Below are 10000 nucleotides of genomic sequence, written 5' to 3' on the forward strand. Positions count from 1 at the left end.
ATTCTCTGTTTGTCTCCTCCCCCCATGGTTTTTTGTTTTTGATCCCCCCCCTCCCTCGTTGTGACGTTTGCTCAGGCCATTCCCTCTCTCGGTTTCCATCAGTTTAAAAGCAACAGTCTCGATGTGTTACAGAGACGTATTGAGGAGCTGCAGGTCTGTCCATCTGTCCGTCCTCATCATCGTCTTTACTCACCTCGTCCTCACGCTGTCACTAATGCATGATAATCACATGGTCACATGGTCACGTGGTCACATGGTCACATGGTCACGTGGTCACATGGTCACATGGTCACATGATCACATGGTCACATGGTCCTGATAATTCGCTGCTCACCCAGCCCGTTAAGATGCAAAGACATGAAGTCAGCCGGCTGGTCGACTCGTTGGGACGCCTTCACAAGTCCGTCTGGTTTCATTAGTGCTCCAATTAAAGGATCAAATAAGTGAACAGCTTTGTTTCCTGCTTCGCTGCCACTTCGTCCACACTGGTTCATTCATTACTTTACATGCCTTACTGTGGACCTTAAAGTTATCAAAGTCCACTTTATTGTCAGTCTTTCAGTTTGTGTGTACAGACAGAGAGATCCAAATACCCTTTCCCACAATCCCGAATACAAAAATACAAATATATATAAACATATGTATATGCAGTCCATCTCAGGCTGTCATCCTGCATTAGAGGACCATTGTGAAAGTTATCTTGTCCCCGCAATCTACAGAAAGGCATCACGAGGTATTTTCAACTACAGTAGAACTACAGAGGGAGAAATTTAGTACAGTGACATCACTATGGAACCCTCGCTCTCCTATTGGCTGCCGTTCCAACACATTGTCCGCGATAGGCTGAGGGGCGGGACATGGGTAATGGTTGTCTTTAATCAGGAAGTACATTTAAAAGTGGTTGAACTCCGTTTTCTTGACCACACCAGATGACACCGGACTAAGCGTTGTCTTGTGAAGGCGCCCTGACTGTATCTGCATTCTGTTTTTATGTTGCGTTTATTAATAATTGTTCCATCGTGTCTTGTTTTGTCCTCATCACCCCCCCCCCCCCTCATCAGAATCAGAATACCTTTATTCGTCCCACAAAGGGGAAATGTACATTTGTAGAGAGCCAAAGACAGCTTAATGTTAATGTTGTACACACATCCTGTAACAGTAGGATTTAGCAGCCAGGCAAATATTGCACAATTATTAACGGCATATATATATATATATATATATATATTGCACATATTGCACATAGTTTGTATTTAACAACGAGGGGTGTTATAGCAGCTGTACTGAGTAAACAGAAGGTCTGGAGGTATTCAGACATACCTCTCTGTGTGTTTGTGTTTTAAACTTCAACTCGAGCCTTTCCCCGGCCGAGGCTCTGCCGAGCGGCCAGGCAGAAACTGTGTGAGCTCTGCAGACGCTGTGCTTTGAGAAGCTGCAGACACACACTGAGCCTCAGCGCTGAGCTTTACGCTCCAGCAGCTGTGTCCCTGAACGCCCCCACACCCCCCAGATACAGTAACCCCCTCTGACCCGAGGTGCTTCCAAACGTTATCAAAGCTCATATTCAGGCCTGCTGAGCCTCTGAGGAACAAACGAGAGCTGGTTTATTAGGAAGCAGCTTGAGGAGTTCCAGTAAGGCAGGGTTTAGCTTTGAATGATATTCGATGGATATTCTGGGTTCAGCTGTGGTGGAAGTATTCAGAAGTATTATATCAAGTAGCAATACTGCAGTGTCAGAATACTCTGCTACAAGCAAAAGTCCTGCATTCATAGTTTTAACAAGTAAAAGCACAAGTATTGGCGTCAAAATACACATATAGTACAAAAGTAAAAGTACAAGCATAAGCGTCAAAATACACTTAAAGTTCAACAAGTGCTAGTATTGGCGTCAAAATACACATATAGTACAAAAGTAAAAGTACTAGCATTGGTGTCAAAATACACTAAAAGTACCCATAGTAAAAGTACTAGTATTGGTGTCAAAATACACGAAAAGTACTCATAGTAAAAGTACTAGCATTGGTGTCAAAATACACTTAAAGTACCTTAAATGTTAGCTAATATCTAAACCTGTAAAAGCAGTCCTATAAATGTAGTGGAAGTAGTAAAAGTAGTGGAAGTAGTGTATGAAGTAGCATGACAATAGAATACTCAGATATACATTTAGTACCTCAGATGTGTACTTAAGTGAAGTACTTGAGTACTTGTACTTCATTAGATTCCGCCACTGGTTTTCAGGCCAATAGCTGAAGATAACTCTCAGATTTCACAGGTAATATCGTCTTTAAAATGCTCATAGAGTAACCTCTGTCTCCAACTAACTCCTCATGTGTTAGAGAGTAGTCCCGATGTGTTAACGCTGATCGTTGTGGACGTGTTGCTCTGTGCAGCTTCCTGATGAAGTTCAGTGTGATAATCTGCTCAGAAACTGATCTGTAACTGTCTGTCCTAAAGACCCCGCTGTAGTGCTTCTGTGTTGCTGTAGATAGAAACATCATGATGTCATAATGTCATATCTGTGTTGTTCAGAGAGGTAAGTCATGTTCTGTCTTCACTATGTGAGTCATGTGTGATGTGATAGTGTTCATAGAGAGATGCCGGGATGTTTTTATTGGTCCCTGAAGGCAGCATCTCCCTGGTCCAATGGGATTCCTCCATGTGATTTTATAATATCCAGATATTAACAAAAAAGCTAACGTTGGGCTATGAAGGAACTACAGCACGGTCACATGACTTCACGTCACCACCGCTAAGCTAAAGGAGGCTAATGCTGGGCTATAAAGGAACTACAGCACGGTCACATGACTTCACGTCACTAACGCTAAGCTAAAGGCTAATGTTGGGCTATAAAGGAACTACAGCACGGTCACATGACTTCACGTCACCACCGCTAAGCTAAAGGTGGCTAATGTTGGGCTATAAAGGAACTACAGCACGGTCACATGACTTCACGTCACCCCCGCTAAGCTAAAGGTGGCTAATGTTGGGCTATAAAGGAACTACAGCACGGTCACATGACTTCACGTCACCACCGCTAAGCTAAAGGAGGCTAATGTTGGGCTATAAAGGAACTACAGCACGGTCACATGACTTCACGTCACCACCGCTAAGCTAAAGGTGGCTAATGTTGGGCTATAAAGGAACTACAGCACGGTCACATGACTTCACGTCACCACCGCTAAGCTAAAGGAGGCTAATGTTGGGCTTTAAAGGACCAAACACACATTCAGAAACCATTGACCTCCAGACCAGGGGACAGGAAGTGATTAATGCTGAGTCATGCCAGGGTTTAGGACTCATTCCTGCACCTCTCTATGACCTGTATAACTTCTCTGATGTCCTGCAGACAGATGTTTGACGGTCTCTTCTGGTTTCAGTCTCGTTTGGACCGCACAGATATCGGCACTCTGCTGATCCCCAACATCCAGAGGTCAGACTCCGGGACCTACATGTGTGTGGGCAGCAACAGCGTGGGCTCCAACAGCTCGCCCCTCAAGGTGTCCGTGCTCAAAGGTCAGAGGTCAAAGCAGTTACAATAATACAGTAATTATAACAATGTGTGTTATACAAAGATTACCAAGAATGTTGTTAATCAAAAAGTCATAGTATTTACATGTTGTTAATGTTGTAACAGTTTCTCCATTTAAGAATAAAAACAATACAACATTTTATACAATTTAAATAAAATACATGCAATTAATTTGAATGAATTGAAAGGTCCCATGCCATGCTTTTCAGGTTATTACCCGTCCCCTTGTCTTAGATTCATTAGAATTCATTTAAAACAATAAATAGAGTACTTCATAAATATATAAAAAAATACAAATCCTGAACACAATATTAAATGGAGAGTGTAATTGAGTTAAAATCACGGACGACAATGTTTTTGTATATATGCACTTCCACAGTGAGGATAAATATAAAACATATAAAACACATAAAGGGGTGTCTCCTTTCCTGGACAATCGACGACAAAATTCACATGAAATAAAACCTTCATTTACTTGCACCCTCCTAACACCCTCTGTGTGTGTGTGTGTGTGTGTGTGTGTGTGTGTGTGTGTGTGTGTGTGTGTGTGTGTGTGTGTGTGTGTGTGTGTGTGTGTGTGTGGTGTGTGTGTGTGTGTGTTGTGTGTGTGTGTGTGTGTGTGTGTGTGTGTGTGTGTGTGTGTGTGTGTGTGTGTGTGTGTGTGTGTGTGTGTGTGTGAGCGCAGCAGACCACGTCTCCTCAGCGGTCAGCATCCAGCCCTCCATCGCTGACGTTCAGGAGGGTCAGAGTCTGGATCTCAGCTGCTTCGCCCCCGGAAACCCCCCCCCTCAGGTGACCTGGAGCAAGGCCAGCGGACGCCTGTCCTCCAACCACCAGGTAACACACACACACACACACACACACACACACACACACACACACACACACACACACACACACACACACACACACACACACACTTCTATTGAGATGTTATTTTAATTTGTATTAACAGACAGAGAATCAGCACTTTTGAAACAGGCCTGACAGACATGTTCTGTATATATCTGAGACCGATAATATATTGATGAAAAACTGTATAATAGGGAACCTGTAATGTAATTGTCAGTGTGTCTATAAGGTGGTGTTTAAGGCTGCAGCCACACGGAGACGAAACTGAACCGAATTCGATATCAAAAAAGTTTTCCGTCCTCACGGTATCGCCTCAAGGAAACGTGTCCGTCCACACGAGACCGCTCGAGCCGCTGGAGACGCTGCAGTACACATGCCGGGCCTGTAAGTGGCGCTGTACCTCCGCCACGAAATACACCAAAAGCAGAGAACAAGACCCCCGAGAATGGTTGCCTGGTTGCCTGGTTGCCCTTCTGGTTATTCTCCGCAGTGGATTTAGCAGCATGTGGTTCATGTAGTTCTCCAGGTCCACTTGTTGCTGATGGTTGTGGTGGAGGAGCTGTAGATGTTGCACTAACATCATGGGCAGTCGCGTCTGCAGCACGAACGCAACCCTGTGATCCGCCATTGTTGTTGTTGTTGTTGTTGTTGTTGGCGGAACGCATCAGCAATGGTGAGCAGAAGAGGTGGGGTGAGGCGGGGGTTAGCAGGAGAGGTGGGGAGAGGCGGGTGAGCAGGAGAGGTGGGGAGAGGTGGGGGTGAGCAGGAGAGGCGGGGGTGAGCAGGAGAGGTGGGGAGAGGCGGGGTGAGCAGGAAAGGTGGGGAGAGGCGTGGGTGAGCAGGAGAGGTGGGGTGAGCAGGAGAGGTGGGGTGAGGCGGGGTGAGGCGGGGTGAGCAGGAGAGGTGGGGAGAGGCGGGGGTGAGCAGGAGAGGTGGGGTGAGCAGGAGAGGTGGGGTGAGGCGGGGTTGAGCAGGAGAGGTGGGGAGAGGCGTGGGTGAGCAGGAGAGCTGGGGTGAGGCGGGGGTTAGCAGGAGAGGTGGGGAGAGGCGGGTGAGCAGGAGAGGTGGGGAGAGGTGGGGGTGAGCAGGAGAGGTGGGGTGAGGCGGGGGTGAGCAGGAGAGCTGGGGTGAGGCGGGGGTTAGCAGGAGAGGTGGGGAGAGGCGGGTGAGCAGGAGAGGTGGGGAGAGGTGGGGGTGAGCAGGAGAGGGTGGGGTGAGGCGGGGGTGAGCAGGAGAGGTGGGGAGAGGCGTGGGTGAGCAGGAGAGATGGGGTGAGGCGGGGGTTAGCAGGAGAGGTGGGGAGAGGCGGGTGAGCAGGAGAGGTGGGGAGAGGTGGGGGTGAGCAGGAGAGGTGGGGAGAGGCGGGGTGAGCAGGAAAGGTGGGGAGAGGCGTGGGTGAGCAGGAGAGCTGGGGTGAGGCGGGGGTTAGCAGGAGAGGTGGGGAGAGGCGGGTGAGCAGGAGAGGTGGGGAGAGGTGGGGGTGAGCAGGAGAGGTGGGGTGAGGCGGGGGTGAGCAGGAGAGGTGGGGAGAGGCGGGGTGAGCAGGAGAGGCGGGGAGAGGCGGGGGTGAGCAGGAGAGATGGGGTGAGGCGGGGGTGAGCAGGAGAGGCGGGGGTGAGCAGGAGAGGTGGGGAGAGGCGGGGCTATGGCTATGGATCGTTATCAGGAAATGATCGTATAGGGCGTAGACACTGAGCCGTTTGGCCCCTCAGAGCGTTGCGTCCGCAGATCTACCCACCTTGGGACCCGTTATCGGTATCGGCCTCGTGTAGCCGAACCGTCTATAAGATAGAGAACTGTAGCAGATACGACCCGTTTCGTCTCTGTGTGGCTGCAGCCTAAGGTGTCTATAAGGGGGTGTTTAAGGTGTCTATAAGGTGTCTATTAGGTGGTGTTTAAGGTGTCTTTAAGGGGGTGTTTAAGGTGTCTATAAGGTGTCTATTAGGTGGTGTTTAAGGTGTCTTTAAGGGGGTGTTTAAGGTGTTGTTCCTCCTCTCTACAGGTGGTGGGCAGTCAGCTGAGGATCCTCTCTGCCTCTCCAGAGGACTCGGGGGAATACGTGTGCCGAGTTCAAGGACACTCCGGAAACTCCAACTTCCAGCAGGCGTCCGTCTCCGTGTCCGTCACCTCGTCTTCATCACGTGAGTCAGACTGCAGGAAGTGTGTGTTCACCGTGTTCAAGTGTCAGCACATTCTTTAAAGGAGATCACAGAATCAGGGTTGGTTCTTAACGTCAACATAAGGTTAAATATCTAGAAGTCAGGAAGAATGATTCCCTAACCGTCATTTTTCATGAATTCGAACATTTCTCAGAAAATCGTAAAATTCTGTCTTTCTCCGAAACTTCTGAAAATCTATTTTATTTTGAAAATCCTTAAAAAAAATCCTTAAAATGTTGACTTTTCTCAAAATTCTGACTTTTCTCAAAATTCTGACTTTTTTCCAAAAACTCCCAAATATCCTGACTTTTTTCTGAAAATCAAAAAAAATCTGACTTTTTCTGAAAATCCTTAAAATGTTGACTTTTGTCAAAATTCTGACTTTTTCTCAACATTTTGAAAATCTGAAAATTCCGACTTTTTTCTCAAAACCTGAAAATGTTGACTTTTCTCAAAATTCTGAAAGTCTGAAAAAAAAAATTTTTTTTCAGAAACTCCCAGATATCCTGACTTTTATCTGAAAATCTTCAAAATTCTGACTTTTCTCAAAATTCTGAAAATTCTGAAAATCTTAAAACTGGAGTCCTCCTCCAGCAGAGCAAGATGAATATATATAGGACATCAAACTAATGAGATCAAACAGGGCAAGAGAATGTTTTGAGATGTGCAAGTAAACACAAACACAATAGAAATAGTGCCAGAAGAGTCTGTCTGCATGGAACCCCGTACATTGCAGTGTAGTTTAATGGAGCTTCCCTTTAGTAGCACAGGGAGGACAGGTGTACGCTAGCAAAGGCTGATCTGAAGCAAAGGCTGATCTGAAGCAAAGCCTCGGTAATATCAAAGTGGATCCACACTCGGAGCAACCCCAGCTCTAACTCAAGTGTTGTGTCTGTAGCAGAACCCGCAGTGTTTATTATGACGGCACACTCCATCAGAATGGACGTTTGGGCTGGAGTCACAAGTGCGATGTGACACGTTGCCAAGCTGTGCTTCTGTCTTAATGCACAGACACAGACGTGTTCTCTGCATTCAAACAGACTGTTTCCCAAACGTTCCCCTTCCCTTTCTGACTCTTTGATTGGACTCAGAGGAGTTACAGTTGATGTCAGTCTGTGTGTCAGTCAGAAACACACACACACACACTCTGTCACTGAGCAGTCACCTCTCCACGACCTCATGCTTGAGAAGCTGCCAGGGCATGTGGAGCTGCTGGGGAATATTTCTTCTGGTGAGAGGGAAGCTGAACACGGCCGTGATAAAGTGATACCAGTTGATACGTTGATGACCATAAAAGGGTTAGCCAATCAGCTGTAAGGAGAGCAAGTGTATTTATGACATCACAGTATTTAGACAATGGGTGTATTATCAGTCCCTCTGAGGGTGCTGGTTGTGTTGATGCTTCGATCTCTCTCCGCAGGCCTCCAGTCTCCGATCATCGCCATCGAGCCTCACAGCGCGGCCGTGAGAGTCGGAGCCTCGTCCAGCTTCAGGTGCAAAGTCTACAGCGGGGCTCAGCCAATCAGACTGCAGTGGAAGCTGGCCAACAACCAACCACTGCCCGGTAACACACACACACACATACACACACACACACACACACACACACACACACACACACACACACACACACACACACACACACACACACACACACACACACACACATAGAGAGAAACACACACACACAGACATAGAAACACACACACACGTGCACACACACACACACACCCAGTCACAGCTGCACCCTCCCCTGTCCCTTCATGTAATGACTCATTTCATGTTTTCTGTTGACGTTATTTGATGACTTAAAAGAAAACTCGAGTGATCCAGAAATCATAATATCTGTAGCGTGTTGACATGTTGACGGGTTGACGTGTTGACGTGTTGACTTGTTGACGTGTTGACTTGTTGACGTGTTGACGTGTTGACGTGTGACGTGTTGAAGTGTTGACTTGTTGACGTGTTGACTTGTTGACGTGTTGACGTGTTGACGTGTTGACGTGTGACGTGTTGACGTGTTGACTTGTTGACGTGTTGACTTGTTGACGTGTTGACGTGTTGACGTGTTGACGTGTGACGTGTTGAAGTGTTGACTTGTTGACGTGTTGACTTGTTGACGTGTTGACGTGTTGACGTGTTGACGTGTGACGTGTTGAAGTGTTGACTTGTTGACGTGTTGACTTGTTGACGTGTTGACGTGTTGACGTGTTGACGTGTGACGTGTTGACGTGTTGACTTGTTGACGTGTTGATTTGTTGACGTGTTGACTTGTTGACGTGTTGACTTGTTGACGTGTTGACGTGTTGACTTGTTGACGTGTTGACGTGTTGAAGTGTGACGTGTTGACGTGTTGACGTGTTGACGCTCTGACGCTCTGACGTGTTGACGTGTTGACTTGTTGACGTGTCGACTTGTCGACGTGTTGACGTGTTGACGTGTTGACTTGTTGACGTGTTGACGTGTTGACGTGTTGACTTGTTGACGTGTTGACGGGTTGACGTGTTGACTTGTTGACGTGTTGACGTGTTGACGTGTTGACTTGTTGACGTGTTGACGCTCTTACGTGTTGACGTGTTGACGCTCTTACGCGTTGACGTGTTGACGTGTTGACGCTCTGACGTGTTGACGTGTTGACGCTCTGACGTGTTGACATGTTGACGCTCTGACGTGTTGACGCTCTGACGTGTTGACGTGTTGACGTGTTGACGCTCTGACGTGTTGACGTGTTGACGCTCTGACGTGTTGACGCTCTGACGTGTTGACGTGTTGACGTGTTGACGCTCTGACGTGTTGACGTGTTGACGTGTTGACGCTCTGACGTGTTGACGTGTTGACGTGTTGACGCTCTGACGTGTTGACGTGTTGACGTGTTGACGCTCTGACGTGTTGACGTGTTGACGTGTTGACGCTCTGACGTGTTGACGTGTTGACGTGTTGACGCTCTGACGCTCTGACGCGTTGACGCTCTGACGTGTTGACGTGTTGACGTGTTGACGCTCTGACGTGTTGACGTGTTGACGTGTTGACGCTCTGACGTGTTGACGTGTTGACGCTCTGACGTGTTGACGCTCTGACGTGTTGACGTGTTGACGCTCTGACGTGTTGACGTGTTGACGCTCTGACGTGTTGACGCTCTGACATGTTGACGTGTTGACGCTCTGACGCTCTGACGTGTTGACGTGTTGACGCTCTGACGTGTTGACGCGTTGACGCTCTGACGTGTTGACGCTCTGACGTGTTGACGTGTTGACGTGTTGACGCTCTGACGCTCTGACGCGTTGACGCTCTGACGTGTTGACGTGTTGACGTGTTGACGCTCTGACGTGTTGACGTGTTGACGTGTTGACGCTCTGACGTGTTGACGTGTTGACGCTCTGACGTGTTGACGTGTTGACGCTCTGACGTGTTGACGCTCTGACGTGTTGACGTGTTGACGCTCTGACGTGTTGACGTGTTG

At 47.8% G+C, this 10000-nt stretch overlaps 1 protein-coding gene across 1 annotated transcript in view; it reads left to right on the forward strand.

Moving 5' to 3' along the window:
- Positions 1 to 75: 75 nt before the first annotated feature.
- Positions 76 to 10000, forward strand: part of LOC117441484 (basement membrane-specific heparan sulfate proteoglycan core protein-like) — a gene marked incomplete at its 5' end in the record, with an annotated part of 27780 nt that continues 17855 nt past the window's right edge. Inside the window, 5 exons of the mRNA XM_034077575.2 lie at positions 76 to 153; positions 3378 to 3513; positions 4215 to 4366; positions 6384 to 6522; positions 7961 to 8104. Coding sequence (XP_033933466.2) covers positions 76 to 153; positions 3378 to 3513; positions 4215 to 4366; positions 6384 to 6522; positions 7961 to 8104 — 649 coding nt within the window. The remainder of the gene's footprint in view (positions 154 to 3377; positions 3514 to 4214; positions 4367 to 6383; positions 6523 to 7960; positions 8105 to 10000) is intronic.

This window comes from Pseudochaenichthys georgianus, unplaced genomic scaffold (assembly GCF_902827115.2).
Source record: "Pseudochaenichthys georgianus unplaced genomic scaffold, fPseGeo1.2 scaffold_1726_arrow_ctg1, whole genome shotgun sequence".
Taxonomy (NCBI): Eukaryota; Metazoa; Chordata; class Actinopteri; order Perciformes; family Channichthyidae; genus Pseudochaenichthys; species Pseudochaenichthys georgianus.